The sequence below is a fragment of the Cupressus sempervirens genome, chromosome 2 (assembly GCF_028749045.1).
Source record: "Cupressus sempervirens isolate cs-2001-9-10 chromosome 2, ASM2874904v1, whole genome shotgun sequence".
Lineage (NCBI taxonomy): Eukaryota > Viridiplantae > Streptophyta > Pinopsida > Cupressales > Cupressaceae > Cupressus > Cupressus sempervirens.
The window spans coordinates 722,774,213-722,798,438 of record NC_143119.1 but is presented as its reverse complement, the minus strand read 5'-3'; the positions used below and the strand labels follow the sequence as shown (position 1 = coordinate 722,798,438).

At 38.1% G+C, this 24,226-nt stretch overlaps 1 protein-coding gene across 10 annotated transcripts in view; it reads right to left on the bottom strand.

Annotated features, from left to right (window-relative positions):
* LOC149575418 (C18orf8) overlaps nucleotides 1-24,226 on the bottom strand; it is a 148,467-nt gene that overhangs the window by 58,852 nt on the left and 65,389 nt on the right. For all 10 annotated transcript variants that reach the window (XR_016360170.1, XR_016360171.1, XM_089815150.1 and 7 more), the window contains one exon: nucleotides 18,831-18,984. Coding sequence is in view for 8 of the 10 variants with exons in the window: in XM_089815150.1 (XP_089671276.1) it covers nucleotides 18,831-18,984 (154 nt within the window). In the remaining 2 variants the exon portion in view is untranslated. The remainder of the gene's footprint in view (nucleotides 1-18,830; nucleotides 18,985-24,226) is intronic.

Sequence of the window (24,226 nt, the reverse complement as noted above, 5' to 3'; positions counted from 1 at the left end):
AAACTAACCATCAAAATGACAGAGCAAACGGGATTTGCCAACTTAGCCCTCTTGGGCAGGTCAAATCAGAGACCCATTTTGGTTTTCGTTGCCCCATCTACTATGAGATTAGGGGGAGGTTCTACTATTTGTTTAAAGGGTGTATGAGTCTATCCTCTTTCTTCAGATACGCTGATCAGCAATATCTTACTCTTTACCTCCAAGAGGCCATGCAACTTCGTAATTACATTCTTGAGTTTCAGTTCCCATAGAGAATCTAGACTAGCTCATCACCTCCTTCTCTCCTGGGTCTCCTGCCTGGGGACGAAGAGGTCTCTTGGCCATTCACTAGATCTATGAGACCTTGTAGAGGGTACACTCTACAACATTGTCCTCTTTCCAGTGGCTCCTTGAGGTATCCTAAGGCTCACCCTCCCCCAAAACCATTTCCTTTGGTTCTAGACTATTTCTCGCCTATATTTTCTTAGGGTTTTCTTGTTTTCTCATTTTGTTTTCCTATTTTGTTCTTTCCTTAGACACCGTTTGGTGCTCCCATTGTTGGCTATGGCCTTATTGTATGCATTTCAGTTCCTCAAACCCATTTGTGGTCTCGTTGGATATTAATAAATTTATCTTATCTGTCACCCTTCAAATTTTAATTTGATGAGAATTTCACCCAAGGGAAAGAGTGGGTAAGACTGAATGTCACAAGGTTTTCTTAACATTGCAAAGCATTATTGTTTCATTGACTACTTTGATATAAATGTTTGTGAGTCAAGCATAGTTAGTCATCTTATTCAAAAAAGTATATGAAGGAGAGAGAGATGCAAGTGTAATCTTTGAAAAAAAAAAATTGTACAAAGAGCTATAGAGATTATGAAGGTAACTTCAAAACTTCAAATTCAAATTTAAATTATTTTTTTTTAATTGAAGTCTTTCATTATAAATTTGCAACTTTGACCTTCTTGTATTTGTAAATTGTAGGTGTCAAATCCCTTGGTTAGGGTTCCTTGTTTGGTAGATTTGGATCAAAATCTATGGAATATATATATGAGGCCATAGATAAGGACAAAGAATTAATAATATTATAATGGAAATTATTGATAGAACAATCAACTCCACCAACCCTTCCGTATAAAATAGGTACTCTTTCTCGATCTTTGACTTTTCTATTTGAAACCCTTAGATCCTAATAGAGAGGTTATTGAAGACTTCACAATCTGCATTCAAAGGATGACACCACAAGATGAGAAGAGAGACCTCAATATCGAAGAATTACAAATTTGTAAGGGGTAGGCTCTTTCCATCGAAGCTAGATTTTCAAGGAAGAACGACTCAAACACTAGGTATAAGATTTGGAATCTGTCAATGCATTTTAAAAATTCAAAATTTACAACCATTCATAATTTGATAAAATATGTTATTGAGTTTTAACTTTGCTTTCTAACTATTTAATATTTTATTATCTAGTCTTTGTTCACAAATTAGAGTGCAAATACCCCAAATCTTCTAAGATTAGCCCTCCACATTTTGTGTCAACCTTGTAGTGCATCTAGTTGTGAGTCCAATTGAAGAAGAGAAGAGATACAAATTAGCTCAAAATGCCAGAACGACCTTGTCTTTGTATAAAACAACCCTTTGCTGTGCACAAGGGTAGATTATAAATCAACAGGACCCATAAATTTGAATGAATAGATCCTTACAATGATTAAATATGGTAGAATGGGCAGCATCCATTGTTTGCTAAATCTGAGGGAAGCACTGATTTGACGTAAGTGCAATTAAAGATATAGGACAGAATGAAATTAAATGATGTTGAGGACAAGACAAGCTTTTGCATTTCATGACCTTTGAAAATCCTTAGTGAACTCCGAGGACTAGACCCTCTAGTTCTACCCCTCCCATTGTTTTCAATAGATTAGGGAAGATGTAAAATGCTACATTTACTTTTAAGTTATATTCCATTCATTTTGTCAACTATCTATTGTATAGGGTTATCAGCCATCATGATTCCACATGAGGATGCAACTCCACACCCATTTTGCATTCATATCAATCATATCTAATAGAAATAATTTTTTTACTCATTTACGAACTCATTGGACACATCTTGTCATTAAAAAATTTATGGCCTAGCATATTTTTGCCAAGGCCAAGTCTTCCAACTATGTTTTGGTCCATCAAGATCTATGTCACAAGACTTAGTTGAAGTCAAGATTGACTTGCAAGCCGAACTTAACTTAGGCTAAGAAGGAAGAAGTTTGGGCTTAACTTATAAAATGATTATGTTATAAACTTGATTGGATCAAACTAACACAAATACAAGTTTTTGTCATTACTTGTTTTAAGAATCCATACATAAATAACAATTTCCAAGGATGCATGGTGTGTGATTACAAGGTTATGCATGTTGTCGGTAACAACTAAATTATAGATGACGGATAGAGTTAGTATCTGAAAGGTTGCATGATGGTTGAGTTACCCCTTCAAGAAGTATATGTACATTGTCCGAATGGATTTATGGATCATCATTATACTTGGAATTGCATATTTGCTTATATGAATAAAGTATCTGTTCTATGTTACATTCTAATCTATTAATGCGATAAGTATCTGTTTACCCTGTACAATAAACATTTGGCACCCTTGCCAATTGAACTTGGTAAAAAAGAGGTGTCATGAAGATTAATGTTGTATTTGCTTAATAAGGATAGGAATGAAATAAAAGACAAGGATGAAATACGCACAATACAGGAAGCATTAATCCTCACACAATAGGCAGAGCGAAGGAAAAAGTTTCAACAGCTCGCCGACAGGCACCGAAGTGGTGAAGGAGCACAGACTAAGTGAGTGCATTCACCTAGCAGACCAAGGAGTGTCAAAGACTTGCTTGAGGAAGTGCAACAGAGATTGAATTTGGTAGAAAAGACAAGGGAGGAGTTCCTAAACTTGTATACACCAAGGGTAGAGAATTCGGACAGAAGGGAAGGAACCCACACGGCTCGAGGTGCCGAAGGCGCACAAGCGTGGGGTGAACTCTTCGTCCCGATACACCTGACAAACGGGTACAAGTTGAAGAAGACCTCTTCACACCACAGAGTAATGTAGTTGTCTGAAGTAGGGTGGTTGTGCAGAACAATGTGGGTGCTTAGAACAACGCAAGTGTTCAAAATAGCGCAGGTGCACAACAAGTACCACAAATACAGAAGAAATTAACAATGGCAAGACCAAAGGAAAAATTGCGGAAATTTAATGGCGATGGGACGGTCGATCCAGTCAAACATGTGAAACAATTTGGACTGTGAACGGTGTAACAGATCAAGATGACTGGGTCCAACATTTCCCAACTACCCTACGGGGTGTAGCAATTGATTGGTTTTTAGACACTGACCCGAAGAAGTTAACTACGTGGCCGGACGTCAGAAAAGAATTCATAGCAGAGTTCCGACTACTCAGGGATGCAAACGAGATAGTAGCGAAAATCTACAATACCAAACAAGGAAAGAATGAAACGGTCTGCGTATACGCAAGGAGGTTGAAGGAGCTAGCAGGAAAAATGGAAAGTTAACCAGCGAACGGGTTGAAGAAAAGGTGGTTCGTCGAAGGGTTATGACCATCAATTCGGAAAAGATAAAAATTGTGCCTCCAGCATCATACATGGATGCATATAACCACGCATTGGACTTGGAAAGTGAACAGAAAATAGGTAAAAAGAAGAAAAATAGATCGTCAGACTCAAAAGATTAATCCTCCGAAAGAACCAACAACGAGGAATCAAGTAAAAAGGTTAGGGCACTACATAAGGACATGTTACATATGATGAAGTTCAAAAACATGCAAATGAATCCTGGCCAAGCGAAAGAAGGGGAACTATGGTGTACGGATTGTGAGGAGGAGGGCCACACAAAGGGCCCCTGCCTAAGAACCATTTTTGCGATATCTACCAAATTACATGACATTCCAACAAGGAATGCTTATTCAATATGAAAATGAACGGACACCAACAGGTACTACTAACGCAAGAAGTGTCCACCTCGGGAGCGAGAAGGAATACGAACAATGACATGACAACCTCAAGAGGGTACCGAAACAACAACTAACGTGGATGAGGCGGCAACAACAATAATGGGGTCAAAGTCGGATACAATATGATCTGAGTGGATGGCCAATGATACAATGTTGTGCGTACAACCTTTAGAGCCACTTCGCCAGAGACTATACTACGAAGGGAACACCGTAGCTATTGTGCAGATGGTGTGGCCTTGGAGACCATGAGGATTCAAAACGCCCTAAGCCCAGGGTAAACCTATTAAGTATAGAAACATGTGATGAGGAGACATTAGCTATCACTCAGAGCAAGCGAAAGCGCATCCAAATCCGAAGGAGGCAAAGAAAAGGTTGCAGCAAGCGCGGGCAGAATTAGGAAAAGAAATGGGAGCTGAAACATTGCACACAAAGGACATTGTTTGCACCTCAAGGAGGAACCAAGTAGAACAAAATATCATACGGTAGGTAATGCAAGCTGAGGTTCCCATGAAGTTGAATGACCTTCTTAGAATGCCTTAGTTACGGACTACAATACTGAACATGACACCATCTCCGAAGACAATGGAAGAGCCAGGAAAAGATGCACAAGGTGGAAGCAGAACAACTGTAGCAAACCCAATGCTACTTGCACTCACCACAGGATGACATCTCGTAGTAGTGGAGATGGGTATTCTCAGAACCATCCTCACAAACACCATTGTAGATGGAGGGTCAGGAGTGAATGTACTGCCAAAAGAAACATGGAAGAAGTTGGGGCAACCTACATTATGGCCACTTACATTCCAGCTACTCACTGTCAATCAACATGAGATCAAACCCCTAGGGACCCTAATGGCACAACCTGTAACGATTGAGACACAACCATTCTTACTAGACTTCGTGGTCATACCGTTGAAAAGAAAAGGGTATGACGCCACCCTCGGACGAGTCTAGCTAGTACAAGTGAAAGTAAAACATGACTGGAGAAGGAATACTCTATCCATAGAAGGCGGAGGTCGAAGATTTGTAATTGACCTACATACACAAATGGTAGGAGAGGAGGCAGCATCATCAGATTCTGAAGGCTAAGGAGATGACAAAGCGAAGAAACAAATGAAACCCAATGAAGAAGGAATCCCAAGACTGGAAGGAGGGTCCAACAATGATAACCTAGATTCGGTGAACGGCCTACTCCATTGGCAAATGGAGGACTATGAGCTCTTTTGAAGCTGCCACATGCTAGGGGTCGAGGATGGAAATAAAGGAAAGGAAAATGAATTTCTGAAGGAATATAGAGAAGTGAAAGGAAAGGAGCAGATAGATGAAACACCTGCGCATACATTTAGTGAAGATAAGCCTATAAATACAAAGAACCCACAATGAAGACGATGAACTTAGGGGATGAGGCTATAACCCGAAAAATATATTTGTGGGAGATGACTATAATCTAGTTTTGAAAGTGACGGCGTTTAAAATATTTATGGACTATTAAGGATGTTTAGCGTGGACGTATAAAGGCCTGAAAAGGGTACCACCGGAATTTTGTGTCCACCACATCCCATTGCTAGGAGCAATACCCGTACAAAAGTGACCGTAACAAATGAACAAAAATTATGCTGCATGGGTTAAAGATGAAATTAATCGGATGCTTGAAGTAGGCATTATTTTTAGGGTACAGACAAGTGAGTGGGTATCCACAATCGTGATATCTCTGAAAAAAGACACCACTCAAATAAGGATATGTGTAGACTTTAGTTGCTTGAATGCAGTAACGATTAAAGACTCATTTTTGATACCGTTCATTGACAATATTTTGGAAGGAGTGGCGGGCCAGGATATTTATTCATTCATGGATGGATTCTCCAGATACAACTAGATATCTATTGTAGAAGAAGATAGGCTCAAAACAACCTTCATAGTAGAAGACAGGGTATATGCCTACAACAGAATGTCGTTCGGTCTATGCAATGCTCCAGCAACATTTCAAAGAATTATCCTACACATCTTCAAAAAGATGTCAGTCGAAAACTTCAAGGCATTTTTGGACGACTAGTCAGTTTTTAGTACGGAAGACAAGCATCTGACCCAATCAAAGAATGCATGGAAAAATGTAGATGAGCAAGACTAGCACTAAATCCGAATAAGTGCAAATTTATGGCACCACAAGGGAAACTATTTGGGCACATCATGTGTAAAGCAAGATTAAAGACGAATTTGGACAAACTCAGGATAATCCTAGAAATGCCACCTTCAACAGATGTGATAGAGGTAAAATCATTCCTAGGACACATAAGATACTATCGAAGGTTCATTAAGAGCTTTGCAAAAATATCTTACCCGCTTGACAAACTAACTTGCAACAGAGAACCCTACAAATGGGATACAAAGCAGAATGAAGCCTTTGCGGGATTGAAAACACGCTTAGCCACAGCACCTATTCTAGCTTATCCGAACTAGGGAACGGAGTTCCATGTACACGTCGATGCATCGAACTACACAATTGAAGGGACGTTGGCATAGACAGGTGATCACGGATTGGACCATCCAGTATAGTTTGCGAGTAGATTATTGTCTAAGCCAGAAAAGAATTATAGTACAATAGAGCGAGAGGCTCTCGGAATGGTGTACACCTTGCAAAAATTTATACACTACCTATTGGCGACTCCATTCGTATTCTACATAGATCATCAAGCCCTACTATATCTTGTGAACAAATCGATCATCCAAGGACAGATTAGCAGATGGTTAATATTGTTGCAGGAGTTTACATTTAAATTTGTGGTACGCCTTGGGAGAAGCCATGTAAGTGTGGATCATCTATCAAGGATCAAATCAAGAGAACCTCCAGAGGGAGTCAACGATGATTTTCTCAACACACAATTATTCCAAATTGTGGTAATACCATCCTGGTATGTGAGTATCAGGCAATATCTTTCGATAGGACAATTTCCTAGGGAAATGTCGCCAAGCAAGGAGGAAACTGGTGCTGGAAAGTCAAACCTTCCAATTGATTAATGGGTTTTTATATAAGATGGGACCCAACCAGATCTTACGACGATGTGTTCTAGAGGAAGAAATACTGAAGGTATTGAAGGAAGCACATGAAGGACCCGCAAGAGGACATATGGGGCTAGATACAACTATACGGAGGATACTTCTGGCAGGGTTATGGTGGCCAACTGTACACAACAATGCCAGGGAGTGTATCATTGCATGCAATACATGTCAGAGGGTCGGGAAGCCACTTAAGAGGGATTTCATACCTCTGAAACCTTCACACGCATAGGAATTATTTGAACATTGGGGGTTGGACTTTGTCGGACTCCTCAAGGTGAGAAAAACACAGAGATGTAGGTACATTGTTGTCACAACGGAGTGTCATACCAAGTGGGTAGAGGCGCGAGCCCTACCAGAGAACTCTACAGTGAGCATGGCGAGATTCATCTATAAGCATATCATCACAAGGTACAAAATCCCACTACAGTTGACAAGTGACCGTGGGGGACATTTTGTCAATCACGTCATCAAGCTACTCACCACAGAATTCAAAATATACCATTCTCTATCGAGCCCATACTATCTTAGAGAAAACGAACAAGCGGAAGCCACAAACAAAATCTTGGTTGCAGTAATCTACAAATCTTGCGTAGTTGAAATTGAGGATTGGGAGGAAAAGTTGCCATTGGCATTATGGGCATAGCGTACCTCGTACAAAGTCACCATAGGACACACTCCATTCCAGCTGATGTGTGGCCAGGAAGCCATAGTACCAACAGAATTCGTGGTACCAAGTTTGTGAATCTCGATCAAAAACAAATTGGGAGATATGGAAAGTCTTAGGGAAAGATTGCACAACCTAAATAAACTTGACGAATAATAATTACAAGCACAATGGGCCACCGAAGTTTCATAGTGCAAACGCAAGGTGTGGCATGATAAGCACTTAAAACTGAACAAGTTCCAACCAGGTCAATTAGTATTGAAGTATAACGGGCGTAACGAGATCAAACTATGCAAATTCAAGGTGAAATGGGTCGGGCCATATAAAATTTGTGAAGTGGGCAATAATGGAGCAATAAAGCTATGGACGTTGGACAGAAAGGAGGTGACAAATGCAGTAAATGGGTCAAAATTAAAAATCTACCATGAAGGAAAAAAGATTTCGGGAGAAAAGGAGACTCCCTTGCATGAATAACTCAAAGGCAGTATAAAAATATAATTAATAGTAATAAAAAATATATATATATATATATAAGAATAATAAATAAAAATAGTTAATGCAAAAGAGAACAAGAGGAAAGAGATAAAAAAGTGAAACCACTTACCACACGGAAAGGAGATCACCATACAGAGAGGTTCAAAGAACTTATTGTACAGCTATACGGTCCAGAAGGAGATCAAAGCAAATCTGCATACTATACGGCCCCAGAAAGAGACAAAGACCAAAAGGAGCTAAAACGAGTATTGTATGACTATTGTAAGGAGCAAGGAACATACCGTACAACCACGGCCAATGCAAGGAGGAACAATAAACATACCGTATGACTAGTACAAGAAGCAATTAACATACCGTATGATCAATTCAGGAAAGGATGAAGACAACAAACCCAGCCACCATATAGCCTCCACATTGGATACAAACAAAACCATACAGTATATTAATAAAGAAAAGTATAAGGACTAGATACTATATCGTATGGTCTTATAGGAGAGAAATAGCACCGAAGTACTATACCGTGCGGCTAAACAGGGTGGACGAGGTACGGCCAGGTGGAGAAACCCTACGGCCTAAGAGAGAAGAAAGAGGTCTATTGTACCGGTAGCATACTGTACGAACATCACAGAGAAGGTCAGTTGCAATACCGAGACTATACGGCTACAACAAATAAGCAAATAAGAAAGGGTGTTATGTCCTACGGTTATAAATAAAGTTACATGCAAATTTCCAAATGCAGTAAAGTATTCTAGTACTACAATTGTCGTACAGCTTAACTGTAGCCGCACAAGAACATTGAAAAGAGAAGGCACATATGTGAGGAGGAGATATCAAACAACAAAAAAGAACGCAGTGAGGTTAACCCTAGGAACCGTATGCTATATGAACATAACAAAGCTTTCCAATAAGTTGTGCAGAGTTATATAGAGACATTCTGAAAGTGTGGTAATGGTTCCAACCATTTCAAAAAACCAGTTTCTTGTCCTCTTCACACACAAAAGGACAAAAAGGTGACAGTTATGCAATCAACCAGGAAGACAGCGCGGAAGAAAAAATTTGAAGATTTAGCAAGCAGCACAATGAACAAGAACATACAAGCTTTACCATCGATAGTGTGTATTGTAGGAAGTACATGCAAAAAGAAGCCAAAGGCACAAGTACAATCGGCTGCAACTACGCACCTCACACCTCAGAATGTGACGTTCGAAGGTTGAATAGATTGGAGTGTAGGAAGTGATGGCAAGAGACATCGAATGACCATGTTGCAAAGGAAAGCATACGGAGGGCACATGTGGAATGGGCGATGCGGATGCTAGTGTTTTGCATTCGCGACTTTGAGGGTTTTCTTTGCACCATGCTAGAAACCTACGACTGATTTTTGCAAACAAGTTCATTTCCGTATCTAGGACAAAACCTCGTGATATCTTTTAGAGCAGCAGATTTCACAAGGGTGTTCAGCATACCAGGTCATGCTCAAGGAGGGAGAAAAATTAACAAGCCAAAGAAATTAAGTCGAGAAGTGAAGGCACAGCTAGTAGAAATGGTGTGGCAAATGGCCTCGGGCAAAAAATGAAGCCCTAATGGATACTTCGAAGGGAAGAGGATTGAAGAAATTTGATATACAAAGACACTGGCGTTGCCTGATGGACCTGGTAAAAAATAAACTCACTGGATACAACAAAAATATTCTATATGCCACACTACACCATCGCTCTATTTCTCGACGCCATAGCACGGATGATACCTGCTGATAGATTGGAGATAAAGTCGGGTCCGATAGAACCAGGGGGGTCTCTGATCATGCAGTGGAAGCACCTTGATACTCTAGGAGGGCAAAAGGCCATCGGGTAAAAGAGGTTGCACCAAGAGGTAGAGAGCTCAGAGCATGGGAACACTAATAGTGGGAGGCAGGACACATCCTTCAAAGACACTAACGACTCAGAGGAGGTGGAGGACGAGGAGGATGATGAGGACATCGAGGTGATCACAGCATCACTACTATTGTTTCCAAGGTCCCTCACAGCTACTTCTCACTCTCACTTAATTCCAACAGGCATTCACATTCTGGGATTTGGACAGTTTAGGCAGCCGGTGGTTATGACCCTAGTCATCGTAGCCGCCAAACCAGCAACATAGCCAGCACCCCATCCATCAGTCTGACCAGCATTAGCACCTCTAGGGGTTGTTGAGCCTTTAATCAACCAAGAGGCTTTGCTAGCTATAGTCGTAGTTCTACTAGAGATAGGGGCTGAGACACATGCACCCGCAGTTATACCCTATGATAAGGTAGGGACAGAGGAGGGAGTGATGGAGGTACCTACACAGGTGGAAGTAGCGAGTTCGAGGACACCCATAGTTCACTTAGATGTAGTGGGATTTGATGCAGTGGTGACAATAGACGATGCATTATTGACCGGTGAGGATGCTGCAGTCGAGGACTTAAGTGCGCAAGAGCTAAGTGGGTATTTGGGTAGGAGATTCAGCATCAGACCAGTAGTGCCGACACTTCTCACTATCTCACCCATGAGAGAGGTACCTAAAGTGACAAATCATCCAACCCCAGCGGAGAGTCATCCTACCATCATAGTGGAGCCACCACCACCCCCAACTCCAACAAGGAGCACGATTGAGAGGATACTAGAAGTGGTAGAGACAACAATGGCCACAGAGCCCACCTCGTCATTTGACCCTTTGTCAGCTATAGAGGAGGATATGGAGACATACTTAGCAGATGTACTAACTCGAGGTAGATGAGTAGTAGTCTTGGCACAGAGACACGCCTTGGAGTCGGTAGTACAAGAGTTGGACCAAATCTTGGCATTTATGAGGGTTGGTTGTCCAGTGGCCTTCTTCATATGTTTCGATGTGAGAGGATGGCCGAGCATAGAGACCCCAAAGATGCGGGAGAAGTGGAATACTCAGGAGCCTGTGGTGAACAGAATCGAGCAGCTCACTTGAGGGATAGTACAAGTGTATCAGTAGGCACTATGCCCTGTGTAGGAGTGAGGGGGATCAAGTAGTAGCAGTAAGAGCTCGGGACGAGACAACTACCAGACTAGCCTCAATACAAGCGAGTTTGGTCACCCAGCAGACAGCTTGGGAAAAGGAGCACGCAACACTCATTGCTAAGAAGGCAGCAGTTGTAGCTCAGTTGGGGAATGCGAAGAAAGAATCAAATACAAAGGATGTAGAGCTCCGAAAGATAGTCACCATGATGAAGAGGTCACTCGAACTACAAATGCAGGCTAAACTGAATTTGGATGCTCAGATGAAGAAGTACATGAGTTGCGGGCATAGTTGAACGAGCTTTGGGTGCAAAGGACATCTACCACACCAGCTAGATCAGGGACGCAACCCTCTACTTCTTAGTTTGTTATGAGTCTTGATGTAATTAGTAGTTAGAGTCATATTTTTAATTTTGACGTATAAGTTGAATCTATTTTGCCGTCCAAAGACGACTTTACTTTTTGAGGGGGATGATGTTGTCAGTAAAAACTCTATTATAGCCGACAGGTAGAGTTAGTATCTGAAATGTTGCGTGACGGTTGAGTCACCCCTTCGGGAAGTATATGTACATCGTCTGAATGGATTTATGCATCATCATTATACTTGAAATCACATATTTGCTTATATGAATAAAGTATCTGTTCAATGCTACATTCTAATCTATTAATGCGATAAGTATTTGTTTCCCCTATATGATAAACAATGCAAACTATAGTTATAAAGCACCAATTTAGACTCCTAAATTTGGATGTATGGATGAAAGAGTGATATTGCATCACATAATATATATATGTAGTGCTTGTCTTCAATTTTCGGGCATAGGTCAAAGGTCATGCTTGTTTTTCAAGCTCATGCACATGGTTGGGCTGCTATTACAATACCTTCATCCAAAAAAAAAATCCTAAAATCAATAAACCAATGCACAAGAAAACCAAGATATGGATCAAACTGCAAGTACAATTTTTTGTCATTATTTGTTTTAAGAAACCATACATGAAACATAATAATTTCCAAGGATGCGTGATCCATGATTACAAGGTTATGCAAACTATAGTTATAAAGCACTTATTTAGACCTCTAAGATTGGATGTGTGGGCAAAAGAGTGATGTCGTATTACATAATATATATGTGGTGCTTGTCTTCAATTTTGGAAATAGTTCAAAGATCATGTTTGGTTTCCAAGCTCGTGCACATGGCTGGGCTGCTATTATAATATCTTGTCCAACAACAAAATCATAAAATCAATAACGAGAACAGCAAGAAATGGCAGTTGCCATTACATCACCCTAAACCATATGTTTTCTAAATAGAATTAAAAAACAATAAATAATGCAATGTGTCATTGCATGTATATGTTGAGAATATAACCTAGATAATTCTACAGGTCTGATAGTACAGACCGTACTTTCTTGTATGGATAATATATCCAATGATTGGCAATTAATGCATATTTATGCCTCTCCTATAGGTGCCGACGATTTCCAATAAATGCTTTTTGTTTTGTATTTGACTAAGCTAATACTTAGTTTATTAATACTAATCAGAGTTCTTGAAGTCACCGATTTAGGAATAATTATGTTTAATGCCAAAGTTAAGGGTCATGTCCCTTAAGCAACATAACCTCTAGATAGGATATATGTACGAGTTGTGAATGCAGTTTAGAAGATACACATCCACACAGCAATCTGCTCTTCTAAGTGTTCTACTTCCTACGAGTTATAAAGCAGAGATATTCTTAATCATCCAAGATCGAATATAGAGGATTTGACCTGCATTAAAGATTAGTGATATCTGCTTCAAACAATCTGAATATACATATTATTTAAAGGATCATTCTCAACCATTCGAAACTGAACTATAAGTCTGATTAAACAATAAAAGAATTTGCAGAACTTTACATGGTATCAGAGCCAAGTTATTAGATCTAGGGCTTTGCAAAATTTCAGTAATCAGACCTCATATATATTCAGTAGTTTTCTCCTATTTTCAATGGCATATACAATCAAACCCGAGGACAGGTTCGATGGGAAGGAACATTTTAAGACTGGAAATTCAGAATCTTGATGATTCTTGAAGTAAACAATGTTAAACAATTTGTTGATGGAGCCTCCAAACAACCCCCTGTTGAACCTCACAAATCCATATGGACCAATGGAAATAGAAAAGCTATTCAAATCATCTTGGATGGAGTTAAAAATGATATCATACCTATGCTTAAGAAACATCAAAGTGTCTACGATATGATGAATGCATTACGGAATGCATATGAAGTAAACAATGCAACTAGGGTTCTTGCACTAAAAAGGCAACTGAATCACATCCAGATAAAGAAAGGAGAGTCGATAAACTCTTATTTCCTAAGAGTTGCCGGCATTAGGGATGAATTATCAAGCATAAGAACCATCATTAATGACACCAAACTATCGCTCATGGCCATAGATGGATTGCCAGATTCATGGGAAACATTCGCACAAGGAATAAGTGCTAGAGATCAGCTTCCAGACTTTAACAAACTCAAGAATGATTGTCTTCAAGAAGAGTCTAGAAAACTAAAGAAAGGAGGGAAACCAAAAGTAGAAGATGAAGAACTTCACGTTCTTAATGCAAACTCCTATAAAGGCAAGAAGAAGCACTTCAAGAAGAAAAAGGGAAATCAAAAGAATGGAAAGCCCAAGAAAGATCTATCTAAAATAAAGTGTTTCAAATGTGAAAATTTTGGAAACTATAGATCTAAAATAAAGTGTTTCAAATGTGAAAAATTTGGACACTATAGATCTAATTGTCCGGAAAATTCCAAACAACAGGCAAATTGTACAAATGTCATTAGAGAAGAAGAGACTTATGATCCTGAGAACCGTGTTTTGTATTCCTCTCTATCAAATGAAATCTCAAATAAGGCATGGGTAATTGATAGTGGATCTTCCAGACATAAAACTGGATACAAAGAAACCCTAGATTCTTTATCAGAGAAAGTTAATGGTGAAGTTACTATTGGTGATAACTCTGCACACTCAGTTGAAGGAATTGGAAGCTGCACTTTGAAACTAAAAACAAGAAATACTCTTCTTCTTAAGGTGTACTCTATATACCAAGGATTAAAAGAAACCTAATCTCAATTACAGCACTTGAAGATGATGGACACAACGTTGCATTCATGGATGGCAAAGTATTAACTTGGGCTAAGAACTCTTCCATCAAGAAAGCTAAGTTAATTGGTCAAAGAAAGGGATATTTGTATGAATTGAATACAGAACCTAATCGATCCATTCAAGCCCTAGTTCACGAAGTTGAAGATTCAAACGAAATATGTCACAGAAGATTAGGGCATCTAAACTTTAAAACTTTATCAACTAGGAAAAGATGGTTACTGAATTACCAAAATTAAATAAAGATCACCTAGTATTTGCAAAAGGTGTGCTCTGGGTAAAATTACTAGAAGTCCCTTTCATGATAGTACTAGGAAAACAAATAATGTACTAGAATTAATTCATTCAGATTTATGTGGCCCTATGTCCATTCCTTCTCTTGGAGGATTCAAGTATTATATCTTGTTCATAGATGACTTCTCTAGGAAAACATGGATTTATTTTTTTAAATGCAAGGAATCAGAAGAAATCCTACAAAGATTTAAAGAATTCAAAGCATTAACTGAAAAATTTTCAGGACATAAAATTAAAACCCTTAGAACAGATAACGGAGGAGAATATACCTCAGACTTGTTTAAAAGGTTTTGTAAAGAATCAGGGATCACGAGGGAGTACATTGTTCCTTATAACCCAGAGCAAAATGGGTAGCTGAAAGAAAGAATAGGACAATTATAGAAGCTGCTAGAGCTATGATTTTTGACCAAAACCTAGAATACTATCTTTAGGCAGAAACCTCTTGTACTGCTGTATATATTCAAAACAGAAGCTCTCACTCCTATCTTAAAGATAAAATCCCTAAAGAAGTATTTACTAAAGCAAAACCCAATATAAGTCATCTCAAAATTTTTTGGATGTCCTGTATACATTCATGTTTCAAAAGAAAAGAGAACCAAATTAGAACCATCTAGGAGGAAAGGTATCTTTGTAGGGTATAGTGAAACTTCTAAAGCATATAGAATTTTCATACCTGGACAGAAAACTATTGAACTTAGCAGAGATGTAATCTTTGAGGAAGATCTTGCATTCAAAAGAGCCATAAGTTCCAGTGAACCTTCTCCTTTACCAAGTTTTGAAAGAATTAGTGAATTTGAATCCCAGAGGGAGAACTTAGAAGAGGTCGAAGATGAAAATATAAAACTTGAAGAAAATTCAAAGAAAAGACCACTTTGGGCCATAAAAACAGTTGAACCAGCTCAAGCCTTTGCTGCACCTTCAAGAACAGTCAAAGAAAGTAAAAGACCTAAAAGATTCTCTCGTTATACAGCAAATACGATTGATTTATCCAAAACAAAGCCAACCAATCCTTCTGATGCTATTAAACATCCAGCCTGGAAAGAAGCTACGACAGAAGAATACCGATCAATTATGAAAAATAATGTTTGGGAAATTGTTCCAAGACCAAAAGGAAAATCTGTTGTTTCTTCCAAATGGATATTTAAAATAAAACATGCTGCTGATGGTAGTACTAAGAAATATAAAGTCAGATTTGTAGCCAGAGGATTTTCTCATAAAGAAGGAATTGATTATAAAGAAACCTTTGCTCCTATTGCCAGATATACTTCCGTACGAGCAGTCTTAGCAATTGTCGCATCAAAGGGATGGAAGGTACATCAAATGGATGTAAAGACAGCATTTCTAAATGGAAAGATTTCAAAAGAAGTCTATCTGGAGCAATCAAAAGCATTTGAAACCCATGATCTTAACGCATTTGTTTGCAGGCTCAAGAAAGCTCTCTATGGGCTTAAACAGGCTCCCAAGGCCTAGTATGAAAGGATTGATAAATATCTCACCGACTTAGGATTCTCCAAAAATGAAGCCAATCCAAACTTATATTATAAAAGAGATAAAGATGATATGGTAATTCTGATATTGTATATTGATGATTTATTAATCACAGGTGATGATCATCTTATAGATTAGTGCAAAAAAGATCTAACTAGAGAATTCAAGATGAAAGACTTGGGGCTTCTCCATTACTTCCTAGGATTGGAAGTACAACAAAATTCTGATAGTATCATACTTAATCAAGAAAAGTACACTTCAAATATCTTGAAGAAATTTGGAATGTGGAATTGCAAGTCTATGTCTTCTCCAATGGAGACCAATTTACATAAACTTAAAGAAGCAGCTGTAGAATCACCTCCAATAGATTCTACTCTCTACAAACGAATGATTGGGTCCCTTATGTACCTAGTAAATACAAGCCCTGATATTTGCTATGTTGTTCATGCCTTAAGTCAGTTTATGTGTGAACGTAAGGAGATTCACCTAGTTGTTGTTAAACACATTATGAGATACTTACAAGGCACTCTTAATTATGGACTCAAATATGAGAAAGTTGTTTTAGATTTGCATGGATTCACCGATTCAGCTTGGGGTGGAAGTGTTAAAAACAGGAAAAGCACTTCAGGATGTTGTTTCAGTTTAGGATCAGCTATGATTTCATGGATATGCAGAAAGCAGTCTTCAGTAGCTCAGAGCTCCATAGAAGCCGAATACATTGCAACAGCGATGGCCTCCCGAGAAGCAGTATGGCTAAGGAAGTTACTTGTGGGATTATTTGGGCAAGCCATGAATCCTACGATTATTCATTGTGATAATCAGAGTTCCATCAAGCTCTCAGTGAATCCAGTTTTTCATGACAAATCCAAGCATATTGAAATTCCTTACCATTATGTAAGAGATATGGTAGATAGGAATTCTGTAAAATTAGAATATATTTGCACTGTAGATCAGACAGTAAACATACTCACCAAACCTCTATCTAGAGTAAAGATAGAACATTTTAGGAGGAGACTTGGTATGGTTGAGTTGTAATCCATTTGTACTCTTTTGATCATTAATAAAATAATTTTATTTTTGTTAGGCTATTGATTGTTGGCTCCGCCATGTGTAATCATTATTTAAAGAGGTGACGATCTCTGAAATAAAGAATACTTGTGTAAAAAGCATTATGAGAGATGATGATCTCTTAAATAATGTACTAAACAGTAGATTTTACTGTAAGATCCAGATGAGTTTTAGATGGTATTGTGATATTGACATTGCTATGTTCATGGGTCACAAATTGGATAAAGGAAGAATCTTAGAATTCTCCAAGTTTATCCTGTATTCTAGTATATCTTAAACTCAAGATCTTGTTGTGATATAGAAATACCAGATTCTATGAGTCACAACATATGTCTTATCACTAGTAGCAGTGATTTGTCATATCACAGGTTTAGTAATATGACTTTGTATCATGTGTTCTATGATACCGCATACTTAGAAGAGACAGACAGATATAAAGTATTAATTCTTGCTTAAACATCTGTATTGATGTTGCTAGATATAATATCTCTCTGTAGAATTATCAGGTTAAGAGGGAATGTTAAGAATATAACCTAGATAATTCTATAGGTCTGATAGTACAGACTGTACCTTCTTGTATGGATAATATATCCAATGATTGGCAATTAATACATATTAATGCCTCTCCTATAGGTGCCGGCAATTTCTAATAGATGCTTTTTGTTTTGTATTTGACTAAGCTAATATTTAGTTTGTTAATACTAATCAGAGTTCTTGAAGTTGCTGATTTAGGAATAATTATGTTTAATGCCAAAGTTAAGGGTCATGTCCCTTGAGGGACATACCCTCTAGATAGGATATATGTACGGGTTGTGAATGCAGTTTAAAAGATACACATACACACAGCAGTCTGCTCTTCTAAGTGTTCTACTTCCTACGAGTTATAAAGCAGAGATATTCTTAATCATCCAAGATCGAATATAGAGGATTGGACCTGCATTAAAGATTAGTGATATCTGCTTCAAACAATCTGAATATACATATTATTTAAAGGATCATTCTCAGCCATTCGAAACTGAACTATAAGTCTGATTCAAGAACAAAAGAATTTGCAGAGCTTTACAGTATAAATGGGTGGCATAGATCTCTATGTTACACCTGTCACTAATATGATGTTAGGGAGAATAAAAACTTATATGGCCTAATAAGAAATATTTTACAACTTTAAAATGTTCCTAAAACACTCTTTAAAGAGCCCAAAGGAAGTCAACATTTACTCACATGAACTTATCTATAGTGTCAACCTAAAAGAGATATAATGCAAGGTAAAATTCACACCAACAACAATACAACCTGCCCCCCACAAGAGAAAAAAGAATGTAATTAAAGATGCCACAAAAGGAAGGTGTCATTAGACTGAAACCCCTGCTTACCAATTAATTTATCAATGCAATACATGGTGATGAACTGAAAATTTGAAGCCAACGATGATTCATAAACATGTCAATCATCTAGCATAACCAACCACAACATATGTTTGGACCATTCCAACAACATCCTCTAATTCATCACGTTTTTTAGTACAAGATAATCAGCATGTCCTTGTTGCTCTTCAATTTAAAAAAGAAACATAAACCAAATTGTAAATAGTTGTTACACTACGTACCTGAAACCCAGTCAATGTCTTGCACTGCATTCCTGAAGCAAGAAGTACTAGTCGACTCTCATGTGTGTACACATACCAGCTGACATTGATTCTTTTTGTCTCAATGAACTTAAGCCCATTTTGTTCAAATTGTAATGAATATAGATCAAGTCCACTGATGCACAAGTTTATACAAAATTAGAGCATGAAAACAAATGGTTGTACGCGGATATATATTTCAGACTCAAATAAGTTTAGGTTGCCATTCTGACCATAACCAAGAGATCACCGTGTATTACAATATGGCTAGACCTCAGTATTACAAGTTGAAAATATTAATGTTTTTCATTTTCTTATATAAATTTTACCTTTCTAAACATGGAGGATAATTTTTTTATTTCCCCGCTGCCCAAATCATTGAAGATACTTTCCATGTGATAAAATGTGATGCCATTGAAAACTAACTTCTGAAGATGTTTGAAGTATTTTCTTTGGATATAATAAAATATAGTGCTATCATGCATGATCCAAATATCACGAAAAAATAAGAGTACAAAAAACAAGATAATGTTACCTTGATTCCTTACAAGATGGGGCAACAAAGCTGGGAAGCAAACAACAATTTAAGATCCTTAGGTTATGTCATTTTTACTTCATCTGAATTGTTATGTAACTCATATCTAATTATGATAACCTAGCCACTTCAAAATTCTATTTTTTCTATTCCTGAAAACCAATAAGATCATCCCTCAAAACAAAGTAGTCTATGCCTCCATATTAGTAATTGCATATAAATAGAAAAAGCGAGAAAGGATATTTGAATTACAGTAGAAATGCTATTGAGAAATTTAGGACTTAGGTACTAGCTTCAAGCAATGGAAAGATAGCTGTTAAGAACTCGACCCGTGTTTCTCTGAAGATTCTTGCTGTTGGAGATTTAGCTTCGGGAGATATCTTTCTCCCAATTGTATGGACATGGCAGAGTTATTGTAACTGCATTGAATAGACTGTTCATTTCATATTCCATATGACGGAGATATTGAATGTCATGGCATAATCATTTCTTGGGCAACGTCAGTTATATAATTTTTGTCATGGCAGACAAATCAAGGGTTGTATATTGTGCGATGGTTGAGTTATTTCTTGGAGAGGATTTGTCGATTGTTTGGCATGTTGGTGCAGTAATTATTGTCGGAGAGAGACTTTGCTGTTGTCATATTTTAGTAGTCTTCATTCTATGTTTTGCTATGTCTTATTGTCTCCGAAATTTGATTGCGATCTATTGATAAGGTTCCAGTCTATTGTGAGCATCATATTGTCTGAAGGTTAGGGCTGATCAAATGAGGAAGATTAGAGAAAAAGAAATAAGTATTGTGTGCCCTTGAATAATGTTAATGAATCTTTTATTTAGTTATTAATTCACACATTAGAATAGTGAGTCATGTATGTTTCTAGTATTGCTATTTTCCCTTTGGGATAGGTTGATTCTATGAACTAATAGTTATCCCTCTAAAAATGCTTCCAGGAAAAATCTAGCAGCATAAGTATGATGAGAGATTGCATTCAACGGAGGAAGAGCTTGATTTATCCTAAGGAAGTCACACAAATTGAAAAATGAATACACAGCTGGTTGTCATAGGGCTGTATTGGTTTGTTCTAGAGGAGTGACATTCAGAGGGAGTTAAATTCTGAGAATTCAAAGCACGAGTTGAGAGCATTAAGGTTCTAAGATCAACATAGTGGAGTTCAATTCCAGAGAATTTATTTGCAATCTCCAAGGCAAAAATCAACAGGGAGTTTTGTAAAGAAGTGAAGATGTTAGCTAAGTGGGTTGCAGTCTTGCAAGGCCAGGTGCTAAGAATTTCACAGTCGATCTGGGTTAGACTTTGGTAGCAACAAACTTATTCAGAAAAAGATGATCTGGGATGAGGTCAAGAAGGACAGTCCTGTTCTCTTAGCATGTCACAAGCTTCAAAGGTGTGTATTGAAAACCATTCCTTTGAGGCAAGAATTATAGGCAATTTTGAACGAGGAGGTTAGAAGGTTAATGCAAGTGCTTGGAGCTTCAAAGGGAGTCACATCATCATGAAGATTTATTGAGGTGAAAGCCCTTGTAATTTATATTTCTATGTGAGAGAAAAATATGAGCTGAATGCGTCATGCATATTTCTCGTTGAGAGAGAAATATGAGGTGAAAGCCTTTGTCGTGTATATTTCTCTGTGAGAGAGCAATATGAGGTGAGAGACCTTGTAATGCATATTTCTCTGAGATGGAGAAATATGAGGTGAAAGCCCTTGAGAAATGCGCCACTTTCCACGCATGGGAGTAGCCACGATGGACGTCATGTCGAGAGATTCCATAACAACATCACATGAAGTGATTCTGTGATGCGTACTTGTGTATAGGCTTATTTACACACATGGGAGTAGCCATGGTGGACATCATGTTGAGAGATTCCATGATGACAGCGCATTGAGTGACTCTGTGATGTCAGCTTGCGTATATGTTTATTTCCAAACATGGGAGTAGCCATGGTGCATGTCGTCTTGAGTGATTCCCTGACATTATCATGTTGAGGGATTATGTGATAAAAAATCTTTTCCACCAATGGGTGTAGCTATTGTGGGTGTAATGTTGGGAGATTCCATGACTTGGATATTTGGAAAGATACCTCCCTAGCTAAGAGGGAGCATTGGTTATTTAACTTCATGAGATATTTTTCTTGCAATTGTATGGACATGACATAGTCATTGTAACCACAATGAATAGACTGTTTAGTTATATTTCTATAAGATGGCAATATCAAATGTCATGGCAAAGTCTTTGAAGAGTCTTCTTGGCCAACGACAGATATAATTTATGTCACAGCAGACTAATCAAGGGCTTTCTTTTGTGCGATGATTGAGTTACTTCTTCGAGAGTATTTGTCAATTGTTTGGCATCTTGGTCTAGTGATTATTGTTGGAGAAAGACTTTTCTGTTGTCATATTATTGTAGTATTCATTCTATGTTTTGCTATGTCTTATTGGCTCAGGCATTTAATTGTGATCTATTGATAAGGTTCCAGTCTGTTGTGAGCATCATATTTTCAGGCATCATCATGTCTGAAAAAATATCAGGCATCATATTGTCTGAAGGTTAGGGTTGATAAAATGAGGAAGATTACAAAAAGAGATAAGTATTGTGTTCTCTTGAATAATGTTTGTGAATCTTTTATGTAGTTATTAATTTCACACATTAGAATAGTGAGTCATGTATGTTTCTACTATAGGTATTTTGATTTTCCCTTTGGGATAGGTTGATTCAATGAAATATTAGTTATCCCTCTAAAAATGCTTCCACGACAGATCTAGCAGCATAAGTATGATGAGAGATTGCATTCAACGGAGGAAGAGCTTGATTTATCCTAAGGAAGTCACACAAATTGAAAAATGAAGACACAGCTGGTTGTCATAGGACTGAGTTGGTGGCACATAACTGGAGGCATCTCTTGCAGAAGAACTTGTTCAAGTTGTCTTGTGATCAGTTTCTTCTAAAGGAGGAAATGACATACAGAGGGAGTTAAATTCTGAGAATTCAAGGCACAAGTTGAGAGCATTAAGGTTCTAAATTCAACATTGCGGAGTTCACTTCCAGAGAATTTCTTTGCAATTTCCAAGGCAAAGATCAAGAGGGAGTTCTTTGAAGAAGTGAAGATGTTAGCTAAGTGGGTTGCAGTTTTGCAAGGCCAGGTGCTAAAGAATTGCACAGTCAATCTGGGTTAGACTTTGGTTGCTCTACAAACTATTCAGAATAAGATTATCTGGGATGAGGTCAAGGAGGACAGTCCTGTTCTCTTAACATGTCAGAAGCTTCAAAGTTGTGTGTTGAAAACCATTCCTCTAACGCAAGAATTACAGGAAATCTTGAACGAGGACGTTAGAAGGTTAATGTAAGTGTTTGGGGTCAAGTAGGCATCCTTAAATCACCTTGCTGTGATAGATATATCTTTGCTGCTCCTTATATTGATGTAGCCTTTGTAATTCACTCTTTTTGTTCTTCTCTAATTGCATTCAATTACATTGTATTCCTTACACACACTTGGATATGATACAATTCATTACATATATACCAATCCATTTATACAATTACAAAGTCGGCCACAATACAAGTTTACACAAATATTATAGAGTCAGCTCACATGTAGACACTCTGGTTCTAAAGACTGACTCGGTGAGGTTCTGATACTCAACATCGACTGTCAATGCTCGATATCGTCATGCACTTGATAGACATAGAAGATTGGTCCATACTGATCACTTCCAAGTAGTCTTAAACTCAGTCTGCATTGGTCATGCAATCACAAAAAAAGCAGGGTCAAGTGGGCATCCTTGCCTAATAGATCTAGAGAGCATAAACTTTTCAGGTCTGACCCCATTAATCTCAACTATTGCAGTTGCATCGTTCATCAAAGTAGAAACCATCTTACAAAATGAAAGGGGGAAACCCAAGGAATCTAGCATCATGAGGATGAACTTCCATTCAATCCTATCATAAGCTTTCTCATAATCAATTAACAAGATGCATGCATGTTGATTGAAAGTTCTAGCCCACTACATAGCTTCCCAACAAGTAATAAGGCTCTCATGTATATATCTGCCTACAAATAACAAGTTTTGGATGAGTTAATAGTCAGAGGCCAGATACTCTCTATCCTTATTGCCAAATGGCAAAAATTTTAACCAAAATTTTGTAGGACAGCTTTAACAGAGTGATGGGCCTCCAATATTTTATCGTAGTTTTGTCCCCCTATTTAGGTATCAATTTGATAAGTCCTGAACTAATCTACAAGCCAAGTGATCTGCATCCAATAGCTTCCTCATACACCTTCAAAAGCTCAACCCCAATCCAAGAGATAACCTCTTTGTAGAATTCAATTGGCAGACCATCAGGTCAAGAAGCCTTGTCCTTGTTCATTCTCTGGATGGCCTTATCAATTTCATCAATAGAGATCTGGCTTCCAAGACTTAAGGCAGTCTCAGTGGTAATCTTTTTTTAATAATACCCTCGATTTTTTCTCTAGATATCTCCATGGTCTGTCCAATATACTCTGAAGAAAACAGTTTAGAGTAGTATGAGGCAAAGGCATGCAAGATATTTTGTTAAGAATTAATCATCAACCCTTCCTCACACAACCAGTCAATCATATCTCTAGATTCCTTGCCTTTCAAGGAATTGAAAAAGAATTTTGAGCCTCTATCTTCAAGTTTGATCCAATTCAACCTTGCTCTAGTTTTGGCACCTTGAATCTTCTTGGTTTGTAGTTTCCTGAGGGAATCTCTGGAGTGGGCTAGAGTTTCCACCACCAGCACATTGGAAGGATTCCTCTGAACCTCCAATTTGACCTTGTACCCTTGGCCAACTTCCTCCCTACTGT